Source organism: Pristis pectinata, chromosome 5 (genome assembly GCF_009764475.1).
Source record: "Pristis pectinata isolate sPriPec2 chromosome 5, sPriPec2.1.pri, whole genome shotgun sequence".
NCBI lineage: Eukaryota > Metazoa > Chordata > Chondrichthyes > Rhinopristiformes > Pristidae > Pristis > Pristis pectinata.
This window is the reverse complement of record NC_067409.1, coordinates 39,573,000-39,597,080: the sequence shown is the minus strand read 5'-3', so window position 1 is coordinate 39,597,080 and position 24,081 is coordinate 39,573,000. Positions and strand designations below refer to the sequence as shown.

General features: G+C 40.6%; 1 protein-coding gene across 1 annotated transcript in view; it reads right to left on the bottom strand.

The window, feature by feature from the left end:
- LOC127570543 (leucine-rich repeat and death domain-containing protein 1-like) overlaps positions 1 to 24,081 on the bottom strand; it is a 33,937-nt gene extending 9,856 nt beyond the window's left edge. Inside the window, exons 1-5 of the mRNA XM_052016198.1 lie at positions 23,990 to 24,081; positions 22,259 to 23,158; positions 18,340 to 18,538; positions 11,663 to 11,824; positions 10,894 to 11,014 (exon numbers count right to left, since the gene is read on the bottom strand). Coding sequence (XP_051872158.1) covers positions 10,894 to 11,014; positions 11,663 to 11,824; positions 18,340 to 18,538; positions 22,259 to 23,077 — 1,301 coding nt within the window. The 5' untranslated portion in view covers positions 23,078 to 23,158; positions 23,990 to 24,081. The remainder of the gene's footprint in view (positions 1 to 10,893; positions 11,015 to 11,662; positions 11,825 to 18,339; positions 18,539 to 22,258; positions 23,159 to 23,989) is intronic.

The window sequence follows — 24,081 nt, the reverse complement described above, 5'->3', positions numbered from 1 at the left end:
ATGATTGGAATTATTATTAAGAAATTAGAATCTATAGAAGTTCCTAAGATATCAGGGCAGAATGAAATGATGACTAAAATGGAATAACATTTAAACATTAGTACTGCTGTGAAAATTATAAAGCTGAACAAAGTGGTGGTAGCAGAAGCCTGATGCATCCACTCATGGCTAAAGTATGGTTCTGGGAATTTAGCATCCAGACTGGAAAAATATTAGGCTACACAATTTGGCTTAACGGCACCACGTGTTAAGTGACTCTGGATGTCAAACTGTTTCTAATATGATGACATACAAAGCACATTTTGTAGAATGAGTCATGCCAGCTACCCTACTGAAAAGAGTGTTATGTGTGTCCACTGCCTGAAATGTTTTTTACTGAAGGAAAAAATTATAATACTCTTAGTCTCTCTCCTGTTAAAACCTGAAGGAATTCTCCAAAATACTGTTTCTAATTATGTTGTAAATCATTATCAAATTTGTCAACTGAAAGATCTGATTTGAAATTTATAGTCTAAGTTTCACAGAACCAAAATATACTGGAAATCATGGGTTTACCAGGGAAAATTTTTAGCTTGCTGCCCGGGTGACAACTTAAATTGACTCTGCATTATATAAACTGTTGGATTTTAATTGATAATGGTCACGATTTACAAGCTTTAGCTAGACCAGCAAGGTATTTAGGCAATAACTTTGGTTTAGTATGCCATTTAGTAAAACATTAGTTAAGCCATAGAATTCTGGTCGCCTCAGTTTAGGAATGATGTGATTGCAATGGAGAGGGTGCAGAGGAGATTCACCAGGCTGTTGCCTGGCATGGAGTGTTTTAATTATGAGAAGACACAGGATAGGTAACTTTGTTTTCCTTGGAGAACTGATGGAGGTGATTCCCTGAAAGTGGAGTCACAGGTAGACAGGGTGGTGAAGAAGGTGTTTGGCATGCTGGCTTTCATCAGTCAGGGCACTGAGTATAGGAGTTGAGATGTTATGTTGCAGTTGTACAACACATTGGTGAGGCTGCACCTGGAGTATTCGGTACAGTTTGGGTTACCCTGTTATAGGAAAGATGTCATTAAGCAGGAAAGAGTGCAAAAAAGATTTACGAGAATGTTGCCAGGATTTGAGGGCCTCAGTTATAGGGAGAGGTTGTGCAGGCTAGGACTTTATTCCTTGGAGTGTAGCAGACTTAAGGGTGAACTTATAGAGGTGTATAAAATCATGAAGGGCACAGAAGGGGTGAATGCACTCAGTCTTTTTCCCAGGAAAAAGGAATCAAAAACTAGAGAGCATAGGTTTAAGGTGAGAGGTTTAAAAGGGACCTGAGGGGCAACTTCTTCACACATAGGGTGATGTGTATATGGAACAAGCTGCCAATGGAAGTGTTTGAGGCAGAAACAAAAATAATATTTACAATAACAACCCTTAAAAGATACTTGGACAGGTACACGAAGAGGAAACGTTTAGAGGGATGTGGGCAAATGGGACTAGCTCAGATGTGCATCTTGGTCAGCAATGACACGTTGAGATAAAAGGCTATTTCCATACTGCTTACTCTATGACTAATTATGAATACATTTAAGTTACAGAACAGAAATACCAGGCATTGCCCTAATCTATACAAAAAAAAGTTTAGTGCTTTTTAGTGATGTTTTCAGCATGAGAACATAATTAGCAACGCCAGTGTTATTACCCATCCATAATTGGCCTTGAGAAAGTGATAGTGACCCACCTTCTTGAACACTACAGACCTTCCTCTGAAGATATTACCACAATGCTATTGGCTAGTGAGCTCGAAGATTTAGACGCAGCAATGAGGAAGGGGCAGTGATGTATTTCCAATGTAGGATGGTGCGAGACTTGAAGGTATATGATAATACCACCATCTGGTGTTCCTATGTGCCTGCTGTCCTTGTCCCTCTTGGTGAAAGAGGTCATGGGTTTGGGAGGGGCTATTACAATAGCTTAGGCAAATAACTGCAGTGTGTTCTCTAGATGGTACCCAGTGCACTCAGCAGCCACAGTGCAATGGAGTGGAAGAAATAAATGTTTAAGGTGGTGAACAGGGTGCCAATCAAGTAAGCTGCTATGTCTTGGATAATATTAAGCTTCTCAAGTGTTGTTGGAAATGCACACATTCAGGCAAGTAGAGAGCATTGCAACGTATTTCACTCACCACAGGATGCTCAGTCCCTGACCTGCTCTTGTAGTCACAGTATTCATGTGGCCAGCCCAGGAGCTTTTGGTCAGTGGTACCCCCAGGATATTGATTGTGTAGGATTCGGAAATGATACTGTTGGCTCACTCTCACTGGAGGTGGTAAGTTCTTGGACATTTGTTGCTTTAATGTTACTTGTCATTTATTAGCCCATGTCTGAATGTAGGTTGGGGTGTTGCTGCAAGGACAGTTTCATTTTTTTTGAGAAGTTGTGAATGGAATTTAACCTTGTGCGATCATCAGCAAAAATCCCTACTTCTGTCCCTATGATGAAGGGGAGGGTATTATTGAAGTAATTGAAGTTGGTTGCTCTGAGGACCAACCATATTCCTCTGTGTAATGTATGACTCCAACCAGTGGAGTGCTTTTCTCTTGATGCCCACTGACTTTCACTTGGGCTTCATGATGCCATTTCTAGTCAAATGCTACCTTGATGTCAAGGACAGTCACTCTCACCTTCCCTCTAGAATCTAGCTCTTTGGTCCATGTTTGGAAATGTCAGTCAAGACTATGTGCTGATATTCTCCATTCTCTCAGAAGCAACAGCATTATTATTAAAGTAAGTGATAAATGGACAAGGTACAAAACAAGCTTGGATATTTTGTGTGCAATTGGGTCATTGAGATCTATAGCACAGAAACAGGTTCCTTGGCCCACCAATTCCACAATGACCATCAAGCACCCATTTTTACATTAATCTAACCCTAACCCATTTTATTCTCCTCACACTCTTCCCAAACTGAGAGGACAAAAGATGCCTTAGTTTGATGCAGAGATGCAGATCCTGGAATCTGGAGCAACAAATAATCTACTGGCGGATCATTCACTCTCTCTCTCTCTCCCTCTCTCTCTCTCTCCACTTCCTTCTGATCCCCCTCCAGTCCCATTTTTGTTCCCCTTTCCACAACTCCTCCAGCCTCCCATCACTCATTTCCACTCTCCTCTCCCATCCTCCCTGTTCCAACCACCTACTATCCACACATTTTACCCACCTCCCCCCTTCCCTTACCCCACACCTGGTCCTGGTTCCATCTGCCCTTCACTTCTCCCGTAATAGTTCCCATTATCACCTTCCTTATTTATCAGATTCCAGCACTGGTAACTTTGTGTTCCTGCTTATTACTCGAACAGCTGTCTCAGCTTCACCCTCTCCTACTCCCTCTGTTCTCTTATCTTCCTCTTTTTTTTAATTTTCTTTGTCTTCCTCCTTCTGTCATTCACCTGCCTCTCTATCTCCCAACTCCACCCCTCTCTCTCCCCTACTCGGGTCGATCTGCCCGTCATCCTTCACCCAATCCTCTCAGAGGTAGAACAAAGGCACTGCCCTTGTCTGTGGGTTTGATGACCAGGTTGGGATTGGTGCAGAGTGAATGGAGTGCTGCACGTTCAGAAGGAGTGAGGTTGAAGTGGATGAGAAGTTGATGTCGCCATGGCACTTGGAGATGAAAAGTTCAAGAGAGGCTAGAAGGTCTGCAGGTGATGTCCAAGAGGAAGGGGAGTGTTGGAGATACGGGAAGGTGTCATGCATCTGTGCCACTTTCAGGGAGCTATGGACTTGTACCCCAATATCCCTCTACATCAATACTCCTAAGGGACCCTGCCAATTACTATGTACCTTCCTCTTGCACTTGACCTCCCAAAGTGCAACACCTCACATCTGCCCGAATTAAACTCCATCTGCCATTTCACTGCCCACAATTCTAACTGGTCTATATCCGGTTGAATTCTTTGAAAACCTTCATCACTGTCCACAACTCCATCAATTTTTGTGCCACCTGCAAACTTACTAATCAGCCCATCCACATTTTCATCCAGATCATTTATATATGTCACAAGCAACAGAAGTTCCAGCAATGATCTTTGCGGAACACCACTGGTTACAAACCTTCAATCAGAATAACACCACTACCCTCTGTCTTATAATTAAAATTGAAATGAAGGGGAACTTCTTCCCACAGAGTGTTATTAATATTAGACTTCAGTTCTCCAAGGGTCCATGACTACGGAGTCATTAGGTATCTTCAAAGCTGATATATAGATTTTTGGACTATAGAAGAGTCAAGGATTATGGGGATTGGACAGGAAAGTGGAGTTGAGGGCAACAATCAGATATGCCATGATCTTATTGAATTGTACAGCTGATTAAAGGAGCCATGTGCTTCACCCAGCTCTTATTTCTTATGTTCTAATCAAAACAAGAAAAATCATACACATGCCATCAGGAGCAAACAAGATTCCCTGGCAATGGTATATATTTATAATATCACCCCCACTGTTTGCAATCTCTGCTGATCTCCAATTAGCCAGTCTTGAGGATCTGAACATTTAATAACTTAAGAATATAGTCAATGTAGGAAATGTAAACTCTATGTTCCTGACTAATACTACTTCAGCTTTTACTCCTTATCTGTACTTGCGCCTCCTTTAAAATTGTCCTGAATATTTAATTCTTCAATCAAGCTTTTACCTACCCACCCTAGCATCTTCTTTAAGTTGGTGTCAGTTCTTATCTGATGATGCTTATGTAACATCAAAAGAACCATAAAAATCCAATGTTGATTTGATCTAATCACCCTGATTTTATTGAAAAACTAAGATTAGGAAAACAAATTACTGCAATATAATTAATGTACCAACTATTTTATTTAACACCAGGCATTAACCAGGCAATTGTTTTATTCTGTTATGAACAATTTTATATTAATTTTTTTTATTCTGCAATCTGTTGTTCATGCTTCATGCATTAACAAAGATGAATGGAAACTTCAGGTTTGAATTTTGATGTATGGGTTTACATCAAAATGATATGTGCAGTATTTTGAAGGCAAAATCACAGTAGGCACGAAATACAAGTAATAAAACTTATGTTGCAGGTATTAATTTCAAATGTAATAATATTTTCACTATAGTCTAATCTGCCAGGTAGAATGACTTAATTTTCACTAACATTTTGCAGGGATTTTTTATAACCAGGAGAAAAATTCTTTCTAATTTCGTAACAGGATCATCACATATGTACAACAAGCTCTATAATTTTATAGCTTGTGTACAAGTTCTTAAGGATCTGATTTTAGAAGCTAACTCATACAAATCTGCTCTATCTAGTGTTCGAATTAACTCTTCTGTTGCCTCAGCAGGTTCTTGTGTGGCCACACGATGATCTTGCCACCATATTAGAGCTGACCTTACCTTCTCTACCAATGGTACCCTAAACAAAAGGAAAACAACTTCTTAGCAATAATTTTAAATAGTTACCCACTCCCAATAAATTAATCAATATTATTTCCCCTGCCTCACCCACCTATATCAGGCAATACTGCCTCCCAGGTGAGAGGTTATAAAAGCGACTTACTTTTAGGTCCTTTACGATGAGATATAGTTTGAAGTTTTAGTTGATCAAGGCCATTAAGCTGCTTAACTGAGTCATCCAGTAAAACCTTAATGTTTCCCCTTTCAACATCTATTTTTGGGGTTTCTACTTCCAATACACTTCCAAGAAATCTATTCCATACATTGATCATGTTTTGTGTAAAGTAAAACCTCCAAATTTCAGTCCTAAACTTATCTTGATCCTGAATAAACTCTTTATTCTACTGTCAGTATTTAACTTAAAATATTATTTTCTATTACACTTCACATCCACTTGAAAACGTTATACACCTTGATTGAATTAGCTCTTGGATGATTCTGTGCTAGGCTGAAAAGCACAACTTCCACCATCATAGCTTTGACATCCAGGATCAGCCATTTACTTTGTATTTGCATTGTTTGAAGTATTTCTTCTCTTGATAATGAATATCAGACACAATAATCTAGGTATTGTCTGAGTACTGCTCAATACAGTTTGATCACAACTTTGAACTTGTATAATAATGCTTTATTTATGTATTTCAGCATCCAATTAACTTTGCTCATTGGACATCTTGATAACCAAATTAGTTAAAATTTCTGTGCTCTGTTAACTCCAGCTTTAGTTATTTTTCCATTATTCAAGGATTACATTACTTTATTTGTTTCTTTCATTATGGAGTACTCTGCTATTTTACAGTATTGGATTTATTTACTTAGTTACATTTTCTCTTTAATTCAGTTTGTAATTCACAAACTGCTTCTCTAAATTTGCTGCTCCTTAAGTTTGGCATTTTATGTAAATATGACAATTTTACATCCAGGCACGTTATGCAAGTTATAAAGAGAGGTGGTCCTAATGCTGAACATTCAGTATTCCCACATGGATATAATTCCAGTCAGAATACTTCATTTAATTTCTTACCCATTCCTAATGTTTATATTGAATCCCTCACATTTTGAGGTTAACTTATAGAATTTCATTTGGAAATTTATCATATGACTTTTGAATTGGAAACAGCTATTTGAAAGTAAATAAATGTCAGAACAATGAGAATCATCTGTGGTGGAAATAACGAAGGTTCAGATCAGGAGTGGCTTGGATGGGAAGGAGTATACAGAGCAAGATAAGGTGAGTAAGGAAAGTTTATGTTATGCATTGAGTGCTCATTACTGCAGGGGCCTGGAAGAATGCAGAAGTGAAGTTGGGAAGGAAATTAGTAAGGCTCACAAATTGTTTAAAAATGTGACAGTTAAAAATAAGAAAAATCCGAAGAGGTATTAGAAGTGAATAAAGAAAACATTTAGGAATATATTAGGGTTATTAGTGGTTAAAATGGTAAACTCTTTGTGGAGACAGAAGACATGGAATATACATAGAACATGAATAGAACAGTACAGCACAGCACAGTACAGAAACCCTTCGGTCCACCATGTCTGTGCCAACCATGATGCCAAGTTAAACTAATCCCACCTGCCTGCACATGATCCATATACCTCCATTCCCAGCATGTTCATGTGCCTGTCTTAAATGCCTCTTAAACTCCACTATTGTGTCTGTTTCCACCACTGCTCTTGGCAGCGCGTTCCAGGCACCCACTACTCTCTGTGTAAAAAAACTTGCCCTGTGTATCTCCTTTAAACATTCCCCGTCACCTTAAAACTATGCCCGCTAGTATTTGACATTTCTACCCAGGGAAAAAAGACTCTGGCTATGTACCGTATCTGTGTCTTTCATTATTTTATAAACCTCTATCAGGTCTCCCCTCAACTTCTGATGCTCCAAGTTTGTCCAACCTCTCCTTATAGCTAATACTCTCTAGGCATCCTGGTGAACCTCCCTTGCTCCCTCTCCAAAGTCTCCACATCTTTCCTGTAATGAGGCAACCAGTCTGCACCCTCTCCAAAGCCTCCACATCCCTCCTGTAATTGTTCTTAATAAATATTTTGCATGTCTTTACAACAGGGGTCAATACATATGCTGTAGTTAATGAGGAGGAAATACGAGATTAGGTGATTATAGAAGGAGAGGACATAGGAAAGATTTAGCACCTTTGAAAACAAATAAACTACCAAACCCAGGGTAATATACACTACGTCTTTAATAAAAGCAAAGAAGGAATCAGTTGCAGCTTTGGCCATCAGTCTCCAATCCAATCAGGCGACAATCATAGTGCCAGAGGAAGGGAAGATTGCTAATGTGGTTTAGAAAAGAGGAAGGGATAAAGCAAGTATTTTGACCACAGTGAACTTAAAATTGGACATAGGTAAACCGCTGGAAAAAGTTCTGAGGAACGGTTCCTCCTGCTCTTTAACGGTAATTATATCATTATGTATATCCAACACCCTTCCACTAAAGGTAATCCCATCAATGTCCTCAACCAGGTCTTCTGCAGCAGAATTTGTGTGCAATATTAGCTTCCAGCAGGCTGGCACCTGTGGCCTTGCTGCTTGCTCTGGCAGCTGGCCAATTATATCTGAGGTCTCAGTAGATGCAGATCCTATTGTTCTGCCAAAATTACATGAAGTGTCAGGAGTCATTATCAATACCCGAGTTGGTTGACAAATGATGGTGCAATTCTGAAATGAAAAAGGGACAAGGGTATGGTGTGGTGAGAGGGGCAGGGGAAAGATCTGCAAACTTACTCCAGCTAGAGCCTCAGACTGTGGTGTAGATTGATTGTAAGGTAGGAGGTAGGTAGTATTACTTAAGTGGCTACCATCAGTTTGATGGTTTCAATCCCAGTAACAGATATCCTAATAAATGGTAGCATCTTTTGCTCCACAGGGTGCTGAATACATGGGTGACCCTGGCCCTTCCAGTCACCTCATGCTGTATCTGGTTATGAACCCTTGACCTGCAAGACAAAGGGAATGGTGTCTGAGCTTTCTACAGTTTTGATTGGCTAATTTGGATGTCAATGTTGATTACTTGCCAGTCAACAATATGTAATGCTTTCCCTTTACAAGGTGTGAGCTACTTTTAATAGGTGTTAATACTCAGAAAACTCCTGCTATATTCCCCAGCCATTGAATAATGCAGTTAATGGTAGTTGGATGTGGCAATCATCATAATTAGCAGGCAGCATGAAGTAGGCATGCAGCCTGCAATACACTGAACAGATTTTGTTTTGAACAGATGTGACCATTCAAGTTCTTGAGGTCAATTGAATTTACCCACCCCATTATCTTCTTGTGTTATCAAGGATGACCAAAATTCCCTTATAATTTCAAAAATACAACATTCTGTATTTGTGGTATTACCTGACTATGTTTTTCTTACAAACAACTGAGTCATGAAGTCATTATGGCACAGAAGAAAGCTATTCAGTCTAGCAGGTCATGCAGTTCTCTGTAATCTAGACAGTCCATTCCCCTGCTCTGTTCCTACAGCCCTGCAACTTTATTTCCCTGAGGAAACTGACATTTTTAGATCCTTTTCCTGTTATAGATCCTGCCAAACTGCATACAGTTAATTCCTGATAATTGTCCCCACTGCCTCTCCTATTTGGTGTGCCTGTATTCCTTTAATATTTTCCTTCTGTATTTCTCTGCCTCTGTCAGATTGGTCATTACCTCTAGCATTACTCTGATATACAAGCTACATTTCAATTATTCTACAATGCACTAACTGCAATAAAACTCTGCACCATGGATGTTTCAACAATGCGTTAAACAGAATGTCCATCTTAAGAAATGTAATTTAAGAGGTCCTAGTTAGTTGCTGAAAACTCTAGCAGAAACTATGATACCAATCTAGACTGAATCTGGGGTGGAGATGTGGCCAGTAAAGCTGGAAGTCCATGCATCCCACCTCTCTGGAGTTTTAACTTTAAAGAATAGGCCTTTTCTTCCCAGGAGATTCCAATCCTTAAAAGGCAAGTCAGATTGACACCAGTAATGAATAATAGGAGAGGAGAGTTGGCTAGTTGATCCTGAGTGTGGGGTCAGGGGAGTAGGAATGGATGTTGGGTTTGGTTCTGATCAGATGGAGGTAACCATCACTATAGGAAGGATGTGGAGGCATTGGAAAGGGTGGGGAGGATATTTACCAGGATGCTGCCTGGATTAGAGAGTATGGATTATGAGGAGAGACTAAAGGAGCTGGGGCTATTCTCATTGGAGAGGAGGAGGATGAGGGGAGACATGATAGAGGTATACGAGATATTGAGAGGAATAAATAGAGTGGACAGCCAGCGCCTCTTTCCCAGAGCACCAATGCTCAAAACAAGAGGACATGGCTTTAAGGTATTGGGTGGGAAGTTCAAGGGAGATGTCAGAAGGAGGTTTTTCACCCAGAGAGCGGTTGGTGCATGGAATGCGCTGCCAGGGGTGGTGGTGGAAGCTGATACATTGGACAAGTTCAAGAGACTGTTAGATAAGCATATGGAGGAATTTAAATTAGAGGGATATGTGGGAGGAAGGGATTAGATAGTCTTAGGTGTGGTTTGAAGGGTGGCACAACATGGTGGGCCGAAGGGCCTGTATTGTTCTATGGTTCTATAGTAATCAGGTTCGTTTGGCTGATAGGGAGTAATCAGTCCTGTCCAATTGCCACACATGCAATGCCAGAAAAGTACTTGCCTCTAATATGGGACAGTTCACCTGCATCTTTACCTACCCAGTCAAACCTAGGCCACATATTACACTAAAGGCACACAGCTTTATTACAATATTTAAAAGACCAACTTGCATCCTGGGAACAGGTTGGTCCCCCAATCCAGCCCACTTCCCACATACTGTTATGATTAGGTTTTCCTTTTACATTTTTATATCCATTTGATCCAAACCAACCCAATTTTAGAATTTAAAATTTCTTTCTCTGTATTTGTTTTCATACTGTGCTGCTTACCATATATGGGGTGTAGCAGTGTTTAAGATACTAGGTTGGAGCCAGAGATCTGGAATATTGAACTAAAGGAGTGACTTCAACTCCCACTGTGGAATTTTGCAAAATAGTTAAATAAAATCTGGAAATTAAAATAAAATCTTGTCTTGGATATGGACAACATGAAAATACTGGATTATCATGAAGACCCAACTGGTTTGTGAATAGCTTTCAGGGAAGGAAAGTATGTGACTCCAGACTCACGGTTGGAGTCACATACTTTCATAACGGTTGGAGTCATAACGGTTGACTCTTAACTACCTGAGTAAAAGGTAAATTAGGGAAAGTCAGTAAATACCACCATTGCTGGCCTCCCAAGAGCTAACAAAAAATTAAGAACTTCCTCTTAAATCTAATGCTTAAAACATGTGTCCCATATCTCATCAGTATTTTTCCATATAGATGGGAACAATGCCAATTTTTAAAAAAAGTCAAAAGGACAAACCTTGATTTTCTAAGTGAAGTAATATCACCAGAAGGTAGATGAAGCTTTTTGCACAAATGTTCAAAATCTTCAGCAGGGATGTTTTTGGGTATTAATTCTAAAGTTTTCTCCAGAAAGTTTTCTAAAATAATGGAGTTAATAAAATGAAATGAAACAGAAACTACTGGAAACACTCAGCAGGTCAGGCAGCAGCATCTATAGAAAAAGAGAGTTAAACATTTCAGGTTGGAGACCCTTTGTCAGAACTGGGAAAGAGATATAATGGTGGTTTAAGTTGCAGAGAAGGTGCTGGGAGGGAATGGATAGGGCAAAAGGAATATCTGTGATAGGGTGAGGCCGGATTGAATGGATTAATGGGGTCAGTTAGAGGGTGATTACGCTTCTCAGTCGGTGTTACGTATTGCTAACGGAAGGGCTGTGGGACGTGCCCAATGCATCAGCTATTAATGTTACTATTAATGCAGAGAGAAAAATTGAGCCAATATCACAGGTAGATGACCAGCTCTGATGCAGACAGAATAAGTGAGTTACCTAAAGCTGAAGATCCCGGAAAGCTGCCAAGTGCCCAGACAGTAGATGAGAGGGTATTGTTCCTTAAGCTTACACTGGGCCTCGTGCAGGGGGCCTCAGACAGTTAGGTCAAAGTGCGATTTAGAATTAAAATAATTAAAGAACCTATGAGCCTTAGTCACAGAATTAGATTTTGCACTATTAATAATCACCAGATAGTGATTGTTGCTTGATACATTATTCAATATTATATACTTACTGTCACTGGCATATGAATATTTCAAATACTGCTCTATTTCAATGCATTTTCCCCCTTCACAAACCAGCTTTGGAGGTCTTACTAGTGGATTTTCCTGCAGATCTATCTCTTGCAGAGACTGTAGCTGTCCAAAATCACTTGGAAGTGATGTTAATTTATTTCCTATAGTAAAACAAAAGAAGTATTTTCATACTTAGAAATTGTGTCTGCCAACTTTAATCAATTATAGTAAAAGCATTAAAAGGTTTCACTATTGAGATGATTATGCTGAAATCGTGGAAAAATGAGGCAAATTTTACATAGAAGCAGCAAATTCTACATAGAAGCAGCAAATTCCAGGATGGTAAGCACTTGTAAAAAGCAGCATGGAGACACTTCAGTATTTTTCTTCTTATGGATTCCCAGGTAAATTTTGAACAGGAGCAAAAAGGTTTTGCCTGCAACAGGTGCAGAGATGCAAATTAAAATTAAAAGGTGTGTGACCATTATTTTGATCTACCAGGCTGTTTCTTTCCTATAACCTGGTCACATATCAGCTATTAAGTTGTGTATAAAATTAGCATATATTTATCATGTTATATCTGGGAAATCTTATATGAGCAATTTTAACCCAAACGTTTGCAGTTGAATAGGAATTTCCTGTGTACAGCTTATAAGGTTACACATATTTTTCCGATCTTACCAATAGATATCACATTTGGATTCCCACTAAATATTTGATACTTGGAGGAAAGGGGCTTAAAAAGAATATCATGATTCAAGAAAACTGTAGCACCATCATAAGAGGATGATTCATATCCACAATTATTGTAGCTATATATTTGACACAAATTAATTGACTTTTCTTCATCGAGGTTTAATGCCTTTAGAAGTCCTAATTTAACAGTGAGGTAGTAACATCGGCATTAATTCTCATATCTCCTGGCAGCTATTAACAGCTGAGCATGCCATGTAGATATCTTGCAAATCATGGATTCAATCTTGGGAGACTAAACTTAACTGTTGCTACCTTGGCAAAACATCTCAGTGATATCTCTATACATAAACAAAGCAGAAATATGGAACATACCCTACCATATTCACCACTGAACGTTTTGCTGGTATACAAATGCTATCTTGCAATGCCATTACTCTAACCTAGCCAGTTTCTCTGTTCATTGCAGAATGTTTATACATTAAACCTTTGCTCTCCAATAAGGCATTTATGGAGAACAAATAAAGCAAGATACACCCGAAGAGCAAACAAAGAATGTAACCAAGAACCTAAAGAAGAAAGGCAGCAGCATGAGCACTTTGGCAGCTGGAAGAATCACTCAGTAAATCATTATTCAGACATATTATCCTAATGTTCCCAATCTTCCTTATCACACAAATCAAACTCGATGCATGTTCTTCCATTCCTGTGCTAAACTAGTTAACTTTCCAAAATATTAAGTATCATTAAAATTAATGCATGTTAGCCTGCCCATGTGGAGTTCCACTTTAACAAGGTAGGATGGCTTGTGTGTATTGATGACCCTTAAAGCAACAGCATCGAGACTTATATATTCCTAGTGGGTTGACCCATGTTGGCAAGATTATAGTTGAGGGGAGACCATCAGAAGACCTCAATGAACTGCAGGCAAATTAAGAAGGTACACTCCTCAATGGCTACAAAGGCAAATGTAATGGAAGAGAAATCCTCTGATCCTTTCACCGCTGGATTTAGATCCCACCGAGATGAAGCTCAGAGAAAGATATGGGTTAGTTACATGGGATCACCTGGATTTTGAATGATCACCTTATGAGTGAGAGCTCATCCCATGTTGAAGACATGGAAAAAAATGGCAGAAATGGATTAAAAGCGGATACAGACAATCACAGTATGATTGTCTCTGGAATCTGCCAGTCTGTGACTCAAGTACTGGACTTTTCAGCTAATACACACACCTATTACCTTCTACCTGAATTGTGAGATTGCCTTTGACTGTGAGGGTTCACTGATGGGATTCTACCATGCTTTCCTTTCTTCAGTGTGTGCTTAGCTTAACACTTGTCAATGCAATTTCCACAGTTGGCATCTGTGGGAAGCTGCAGCTCAACTCAAGCCCAAGTTTCAAATGGCTCTCAACTGATGTAAACATAACAGTGACCTTGGCTTGCTTCAGATTGTGCCAGTTCTGCAGTTCAGAACATCGGCTACAATACTGGAGTGAAAGACGGCATTCCAGATTACTTGACATGCTGGTTGTTCTGTTCATGAATGAGATGGAGTTTTGAGTAATTGTGATGTACTTAATAATAACACTTATGAGGATTTTGCAATAGTACAAGCAGACCTAGAAAGAGTAAAAATGATAGCAATACACATCATTACTGTTTGTACTGCAGTAACCTTTGCTAACCCTAACCCTAAGGCTGTAAATGATCTTGTGTTAGTTATTGAAGGGAATGTGGACAAAGATGTACTGATCCAGCCATACCTCCTGTTTCCTCATTCAGGCCCCATCTTTGGATTGGCAGAATCTAGTCCTCAAAGGATAAGAGGCACATATTCCCCTCACCCCCACACCTTCCGTAGAGATTGCTCTCTCCGCAACTCCCTTGTTCACTCATCCCTCCCTGCAGATGACCCTCCCGGCATGTATCCCTGCAACCGCACTAAGTGCTACACCTTTCCCTACACCTCCTCCCTCACCACCATTCAGGGCCCTAGACAGTCCTTTCAGGTGAGACAGTGCTTCACCTGTGAATCCGAGGTTGTCACTTATTGCATCCGGTGCTCCCGATGCGGCCTCCTGTACATCGGTGAGACCTGATGCAGATTGGATGACCGATTCGTCGAGCACCTTCGTTCCGTCCGCCACAAAAGCAAGGATCTCCCAGTGGCCATCCACTTCAATTCCACATCCCACTCCCATACCAGCATGTCTATCCATGGCCTCCTCTACTGCCACATTGAGCCCAGGCGTAGGTTGGAGGAACAACACCTCATATTCCACTTGGTAGTCTCCAACCTGACAGCCTCAACATCAATTTCTCTAACTTCCGGTAACCCTTCTCCTCTTCTCCTCCCCCTTTTTATTCCTTTTTGCTCCCCCTCCTTTCCTGTGGCCCCCTCCAACCTTCTCTTTCCCCTTCCCCTGCCCTCATGACCTGCCCATCTATTCTCCACCTCCTTCCCTTTATTCCATGGTCCACTGCCCACTTCTACTGGATTCCTCCTTCTTCGGCCCTTTGCCTCTTCTACCTTCGCCCTTTCACTTGGACTCACCTATCACCTGCCTGCATGTACTCCTCCTCCTCCCCCTCCCCTGACCTTCTTATTCTGGCTTCTGCCCTCTTCCTTTCCAGTCCTGATGAAAGGTCTCGACCCAAAACATTGACTGTTTATTTCCCTCCCTAGATGCTGCCCAACCTGCTAAGTTCTTCCAGCATTTTGTGTGTGGTTGAAGACCTCAGAGCAAGACTGCAGTACCAGTGGGACATCAGGGACTGTTATGTACTCTGCTTCACATAGGCATGGCTCACTCCCAGCACTCCGGACACAGTGCTCCAGCCTGACGGCTTCACCATCCACCATATGGACCAGACGGCAGCATCAGGTAAAGGCAGAGGCGGTGGCGTTTGCTTCATGATTAACACTTCGTGGTGTACAGACATGACGGTTCTGTCTCAGTCCTGCTGCCTTGATCTGGAACATCTGGCAGTCAAGTGTTGTCCATTTTATCTGCCGAGGGAGTTCTCCACCAACATCCTGGTGGCAGTGTGCATTCCACCCCTAGCAGATGTCAAGCTGGCAATGGAGAAGCTGAGCACTGTGATTAACAGTAACGAGATAGTGCACCCTGATGCCTTCCTGATCATCACACGGGACTTCAACCAGGCCAGCTTGAAGAAGTCTCTGACAAACTACCACCAACATGTCACCTGCGGAACCAGAGGAGCCAACACACTTGATCACTGCTACACCACCATCAAGAACGGTTACCATGCAATCCTGTGCCCGCACTTTGGCAAGTCCAATCACCTGGTTGTACTTCTACTCCCGACATATAGGTAGAGACTGAAGACCGCAGCACCAGTGGTGAGGACTGCAAAGGTATGGTCAAGGGAGGCGGAGGAGCGTTTACAGGACTGCTTTGAATCGACGGACTGGACCATATTCAGGGATTCATCTTTGCATCTGAATGAATATGCCATGGTTGTCACTGACCTCATCAAGACCTGCGTGGATGAGTGTGTGCTGTTGAGAACGTACCCAAGTTGTCCCAAACCAGAAGCCCTGGATGAACCAGGAGATTCGCAATCTGCTGAGGGCTAGGTCTGTGGCGTTCAAGACCAGCAATCCAGAACCCCACAAGAAGTCCACGTACGACCTGTGAAATGCCATCGTGAGAGCGAAAAGGCAATTCCGTGTGAAGTTTTAGAGACCCAATAGGACGCACAACAGCCGTGGCAGGGTTTGCATGCCATTACTTCCTATAAGGTGAAACCATAAATGGCAGTGATGCTTCACTCCCCAATGAGCTCAACGCTTTTGAAAGGGAGAATAACACTACAACTGTACGAATCCCCACAGCATCTGGCAACCCTGTGATCTTTGTCTCTGAGGTCAATGTCTGAACAACTTTCAAGAGGGTTAACCCTTGCAAGGTGTCAGGTCCCGACGGTGTACCTGGCAGGGTACTGAAAATCTGTTTTGACCAACTGGCTGGAGTGTTCAAGGACGCATTCAACCTCTCACTGCTGCAGTCAGAGGTTCTTCAAAAGGGCATCAATCAGCAGGGTGAGCTGCCTCAATGACTATCGCCCAGTAGCACTCACATCTACCGTGATGAACTGCTTTGAGAGGTTGGTCATGGCTAGAATTAACTCCTGCCTGAGCAAGGATCTGGACCCGCTGCGATTTGCCTAACGCCACAATAGGTCTACAGCAGACACAATCTCACTGACTGTTCACTCGGCTTTGGAGCACCTAGATAACAGAAAAACACGTCAGGCTGCTGTTTTATCGATTACTACTCGGTGTTCAACACATCATGCTTTCAGTACTAATCAATAAGCTTCAAAACCTAGGCCTCTGTACCTCCCTCTGCAACTGGATCCTCGACTTCCTTATCAGGAGACCACAGTCAGTGCGGATTCGTAGTAACATCTCCTCCTCGCTGACAATCAACACAGATGCACCTCAAGGATGCGTGCTTAGCCCACTGTTCCACTCTCTCTACACTCATGACTGTGTGGCTAGCCACAGCTCAAACGCCATCTATAAATTTGCCGATGACACCACTGTTGTTGGCAGAATCTCAGATGGCAATGCGGAGGTGTACAGGAGTGAGGTAGATCAGCTGGTTGAGTGGTGTCGCAACAATAACCTCACACTCAACATCAGCAAGACCAAGGAATTGATTGTGGACTTCAGGAAGGGGAAGTCAGGAGGACACACAACAGTCTTCATTGAGGGGTCAGCAGTGGAAAGGGTGAGCAGTTTCAAGTTCCTGGGCGTCAACATCTCAGAGGATCTATCTTGGGCCCAATGCATTGATGCAATCACGAAGAAGGCGTGCCTGTGACTCTACTTCATTAGGAGTTTGAGGAGATTTGGTATGTCACCAAAGACTCTTGCAAATTTCTACAGATGTATGGTGAAGAGCATTCTGTCTGGTTGCATCACCGTGTGGTATGGAGGCTCCAATGATCAGGATCAAAAGAGGCTGCAGAGGGTTGTAGACTGAACCAGCTCCATCATGGGCACAACCCTCCCTGCCATTGAGGACATCTTCAAGAGGCAGTGCCTCAAGAAGGCAGCATCCTTCATTAATGACCCTCACCGCCCAGTACATGCCCTCTTCATGTTACTACCATCAGGGAGGAGGTGCAGGAGCCTGAAGACCCACACTCAATGTTTCAGGAACAGCTTCTTCCTCTCTGCCATCAGATTTCTGAATGGTCCATGAACCCTACCTCATTATTCCTTTTTTGCACTATTTATTTATTTTTATAACTTATAGTAATGTTTATGTCTTTATTTCTTGCACTGTACTGTTGCCGCAAAACAACAGATTTCACAACATATCTCAAGTGATAATAAACCTGATTCTGATTCTTTGTGCATGGGAAATCATGTCTCAGGAATTTGATTGAATTTTTTGAAAAAGTAACCAAGAAGGTTGATGAGAGCAGGGCAGTAGACGTGGTCTTATATGGACTTCAGTAAGCCCTTTGATAAGGTTCCACATAGTAGGCTATGGAAAGTTAGATTGCCTGGGATCTAAGGAGAGCTAGTTAATTGGATACAGAATTGGCTTGATGGTAGGAAGCAGAGGGTGATGGCGGAAGGTTGTTTTTCAGACTGGAGACCCGTGACTAGCTGTGTTCGCCAGGGCTCAGTGCTAGGCTCATTGCTATTTGTCATCCATATCAATGATTTGGGTGAGAATGTACAAGTCATCGTTATTAAGTTTGCAGATGACACTAAAGTAGATGGTATCATTAACAGTGAAGATGGTTATCAGGATTTACAGAGGGATTTTGATCAGCTGGGTAAGTGGGTTGAAGAATGGCAAATGGAGTTTAATTTGGATAAGTGTGAGGTATTGCATTTTGGGACACTGCCACCTGCATACCACTGGAACCACTTCTGACAAAATATTGCTTTTTATTTAACCCCCTTTGCATTTATACAGTAATCTCACCTCGAACGTTGATGCATTTGAGTTTGCCAAGTTCTGTCAGGGATTTGGGGAGATGGGTTATATTATTATATGCAGCCACAAGCTTTTCCAGGTTCTTCATGTCTCCAATCTTGGTTGGAATAGCTTTCAGTGCATTGTTTGATATGTCAAGTTCTTTCAAATTTGTCAAATTGCATAACTCATCAGGTAAGTCTTTTATCTGTGAAAGGAAAAGATAACACTGGAAAATTATGGAATTTCTGTTGTATTATTCCCCAAAGAAATACCATTGTATCTGTACAGGTCATAATTAGTTAGTAGCCAAAGTCTTAATAGTAATAATTTCTCCCACATGGATTTCTTTTTCTGTAAGTTTTTGTACAGAAATAAAATAATCCTGGGTAGGACATTCTAATTGTTAATATTTGTAGAATGACAGACTATACAATTGACAAATTTAATTCCTCTGGTACTAAACCATTCATTTTTCTGTAATTCATTCACACTATGTGGCTGTCACTGATAAAGTCAATATTCATTGCCTATCCCTAAATACTCTTGAACTGAATAACTATTTCAGGGGGCAATCGGAAGTCAACTACAATGCTAGGAGTTGGGGGTATGGTAACCACCTTTTCAAAAGAATGAAGTGAGGATAGACATTTAAAAAAAGAGAGCAAGGCCTAGCCAGCTTTTGTTTGCGGGCTTGCTGTGGCATGGGAGATCCTGTTAACATTATGACCTTGCTGTGAGGGATCAAACTGCCTCTGAACTGCTAGTTCAAGTTCCAGTAAAACTTTTTTTTTGCAAATAATAGATTTTTTTTCAAATGCTTTTGTCAATGTCACTTATTGCATTTGGTGTGGGAATTCGTACTCATGTTGCATAGCTAGTCAGACCAGATGCTGATAACTTTCCTGTACACCTTTTTATTTCATTCTAGCGCTGTATCAATCCTTTTTCTACAGTCTTCTTACCAGGGTAAAAATGTAAAATACTAGAGGACAAAGCTTTAGGGTGAGAGGGGGAATGTTTAAAGGAGATGTGCGGGGTAGGTTTATTTTATACAGCGTGGTAGGTGCCTGGAATGCACTGCCAGGGGTGGTGGTGGAAGCAGAGGCATTTAGACAGGCACACGAACATGCAGGGAATGGAGGGATATGAATCATGAGCAGTCAGATAGGTTTCGATAAATTTGGCATCGTGGTTGGCACAGACGTCGTGGCCGAAGAGCCTGTTCCTGTGGTCTACTGTTCTATGTTACAGACAAATAACATATGAGTTAAATTTCTTGATACAGAGAATGTTGTTTGAATAGATTTTCCAAAAGCTTTTAATAAAGCTGTGCTACTCTATCTTACAGAAGTCATGAGAAATAATAGAAGGGTGCTTGGCATCTTGTTAGGGCTTTGAAAGACAGTGAGAGATGAAGCCAGGAGAGAGGGATAGAAGGTCAAGGAGCAGTCCAGATTCCCTGATGATGCTGCTTGCTCCAAAATCTAAGGATCATGTGAGACTAGTTGCTGCTACCTGCAATCGTTCCAACGGTCAACTTCAAGGACATATAAGGAAGAGAACGAGAAAAAGTGGAGCTGGTGGTTGGAGAGCTGGACAAGAGGGGGAAATGAAATCCTTACCATCTTTCCTTTTCTGGACCTCCTCCACCAAGAATTCTAATGATGCCACTAAACCTGATAAGCCCCTCTCTCAAATCCTTCAAACACCCTGAAAACTTCTGCTATTTGCCAGCCAGCCTATTTTATACCTTTTAGTGCAGGTTAGTGGGTGGAAACTACCAATTTTCCCAGATGAAAACTGCGTCCAATTAGCACTTTCATATTAAACCTACAATTGTCTTTGGTTTAGCAAGTTCAAATTATGGTCATCAGCAACTAGGACCAGAGCTGTATGGTGAAACCAGACATTCAAAGAGCATGTCTTAAGACCACTGTACCTATTTAGCTGATGTTCATCCTTTTATAGAAGAGTATAGCACAGGAACAGGCCCTTCAGCCCACAATGAATGCGCCAAACATGACGCTGAATTAAACTGATTCTGCCTCTACATGATTCATATCTCTCCATTCCCTCCATATTCATGTATCTATCTAACAGCCTCTTAAATGCCACTATCATATCTGCTTCCACCACTTCCCTGGCAGCCCGTTCCAGACACCTACTACTCTCTGTGTAAAGAACTTGCCACACACATCTCCCTTAAACTTTCCCCCCTCACCTTAAAGCATGTCCTCTAGTACTTTACATTTCTACCCTGTGAAAAAGATTCTGACTGTCTACACTATCTATGCCTCTCATGATCTTATAAACTTCTATCAGGTCTCCTCTCAGCCTCTGAAACTCCAGAGAAAACAACCCAAGTTTGTCCAACCTCTCTTTATAGCTCATACCCTCTAATCTAGGCAGCATCGTGGTTAACCTCTTCTGCACCCTTTCCAAAGCCTCCACATCCTTCCGGTAAAGGGGCGACCAGAATTGAACACAATACTCCAAATGCGGCCTAACCAAATTTTTATATAGCTGCAACGTGACTTCCTGACCATTATACTCAATGCCCCAACCAATGAAGGCAAGCACACCATATACCTTCTTTGCATTTGTATTGCAAACTTATCTTTTTCTAATTAATAATCATCTGCTTTGGAGAATCACCACTTTGATGAAAATGGCATTGGCATACTTTGTTTTGAGGGGATAGGAGAAAAAAGCAGAAGAAATCAAAAAGCTAGATAAAGGAAAAAAATACTAATTTGGCTTCAATGATATGGTAGTTGCATTATACAGCAATAATGGAGTAATTAACAAATCATGACAACAAATTCCCTTGAATTATTCCATAGTAGACCAAACCCTAATACAAGATAAACCACTGTAGTGATGAACTAATCATTCCCGACATATTAATCATTCTCCATTACGAACTCTTCATCATTGATCATACACTGACTATGTGAAATTAGTTAACCTCTCTGCTATGAATTTGAAGAAAAAAGTCATTGACAATCATCACATGAAGTCAGATCTCACCAAAATAACATGAAAAAAACTTCCTCTGATTTGAATGGTCTGTTTCTGATTGGGAAGAAACTGCTGAACTAAAGAAGTCTACAGAGTGTTCCCTGGCATTTTGATGAATAAAATTATAAAAATCCCCCTGAAATGTTACCTTTTCCAAATATTTTTCTCTCATAAAATGGCTTCTCCCTCAACTGTCAATATACCAAAGGCCCTTTGTACAAATTATTTCAATCAATGTTTTATAATGGAATATTCTTACCTTAAAACCATCCAACTGACTAATTATCAGTTTCTCCAGAGTTGTCAGATTACATATTTCAATCGGAAATAAATCAAAATGATTATTAGAAAAATTAAGCTCCATAATCTGCTCTAGATTTAAAATATCCTTCGGAAGATGTTTGATTTTGTTGTTAGATATGTCAAGTGCCTTCAGACTGGCTAGTCGGCATAAATTATTGGAAAAGTCTGTAAAACTGTTATTTTGAAGATAAAGAATCTGAAGTTGAAATAATGCCGAAATTTGTGCTGGAATATGTTCAATATTATTTTTACTTAAATCCAAATATTCCATGTTCATAAGATGGCATATATGAATGGGAAACATGGAGAAATTATTTGCACTTAAATCAAGAGTTTCCAGGTTCGTAATGCAGCACACATCTGCAAGGATTTCAGAGATATAATTGCAACTAAGATTTAAGTACTGCAATCCAGAAATCAAGCATAATGCACCTGGAAATTGTTTAAAATTGTTGTGACTGAAGTTGATTCTAGTGACCCTAAAACAGTTTTTGAATTCAATAGGAACTTCTTCTACACTATTATGAGAAATGTCCAAAACTGAAAGGTTAATGATATGTGACAAGCCAACTGGCAAACTTTTTAGTTTATTATTACTAACAGAGAAATCTGTCAAATGATACAAATTGCCTATCTTTGGAGGCAAGTGAGTAATTTTATTGCCATCAAGTAAAAGTTGTTTAATTTTTGCACAACTGGAAATTTCATTTGGGAGTTCATTTAATTGATTATGCTTTAATTGCAGAACCTGTAGTTCCTGCAGTTTCTCTATTTTTTCTGAAAGAGCAGTCAACTGATTTCCATTCAACATTAGTTCCTTCAGAGCAAACAAATCAAAACACTGCAATGGCAAAAATGTTAACTTGTTATCATTCAGTGATAGAATTTTTAAGTTTTTCAACTCAGAAATCTCCTTGGGTAGGCTTTGAAGTGAGTTCCTTGAAAGATAAAGTTCCCTTAACTCTGGAAGTAGGCATATGAATCTTGGGAAAACAAATATCCTATTATTGCTTAGTCTTAGAACACGCAACTTCTTCAGCCTGGCCGTGGTTTCTGGTAAAGTGGTTAGTCGGTTTCCTTCCAAACTTAACGTTTCCAACTTAGTGAGGTGTCCAATTTCAACAGGTAACTTTGAAATATTATTTCCATCAATATTAAGGTCTATTATTTGGTTGAGTACAGCAATTTCACCCAGAATGAATGTGATGCTATTGTAACTAATGTCTAATATTTTCAGATTTGTAAAAAGATAAAGCTTTGATGGAATCGAGGTCAACTTCTTTCTGTTAAGTGATAATACTTCAAGTTTAGCGACCAGGTTTTCATCAACTTGTAAATCATCATTCTCTGAAAATAGAAAGTTTGTAGCTTCCTCGAGTGTATCTGGGTCCAATGATCCTTCTGAGATCAGTTGAGTCATCTTTTCTTGATTATTCTTCACTTACTTTAATTTCAGGTTTCTGAGACTACTTTGAGTTGCTTGCTTTATCACTGGACAACACTAAAAATAGAAATGAAATCATAACTAACATTCATGAAAAATAATATTAGTTGAATTTAAATTTGAAATTAAAAAGAACTTCATTTGAATTAATTGCCACCATTGGAAGATCTTTCACCCTCAACTGGAAGAATGCTTAGTGCTGGGCTAATGCTGGGAACTCAACAACATCCCAAGTGCACTTGAGGTCTTTCTCAATTATTGAGCACTGGGATGTTTTATCATTATGGATAAAACATCCTCATTTATTTGTTTTCCTTTGTCTTGTTTATGAATCATGTGTTACTTTTTTAAAAACACTATTTGAACTGTGTTTACATGTCTATAATTATCACAGACATTTAAAAGGCCTTGGGATTTGTTTGAAGGCCTTTGGCAGCAGTGAATATTTCAGATCTAGGGCCTCAGGATCTGCCAGAAACAGTTGTTGCCCGCAGCCCACTCCAATTCACAGGAGGACTCTTAGATAAGGGAGAGTCAGCTTGTCGGTCCTCCAGACAGGCTGGCATTGCAGCAGAATGTATCGATAAGAGTAGCTACAGAACTGATAATAGGTCATCAACCCGAAACATTAACTATTTCTTTCTCCATAGATGCTGCCTGTTTTTGAGCATTTTCAGTGTCCATTTCAGATTTCTAGTATCTGTAGTTTTGTTATTATCCCCGGATTCTGAAGTTGGCCCTTTACTAGCCTAGGTCTTGAACCAATATGTTCAGGCTCTTCAAAATACACCAATAAATTGAAACGTCTCTCAAAACCTAGCAACCTCAATAACAATAAAATCCTCCCGCCCGCCTTGACATCTCGTCCTGAGTTAAAGATGTGCTCACTTAGACCAGCACTGAAGGTGGGGAAAAGAAAAGGAAGATGCCCGTTGACGCTCGGTTAGTGAGGGGAGTGAGAATGGGGGCCGGGGCCGGAC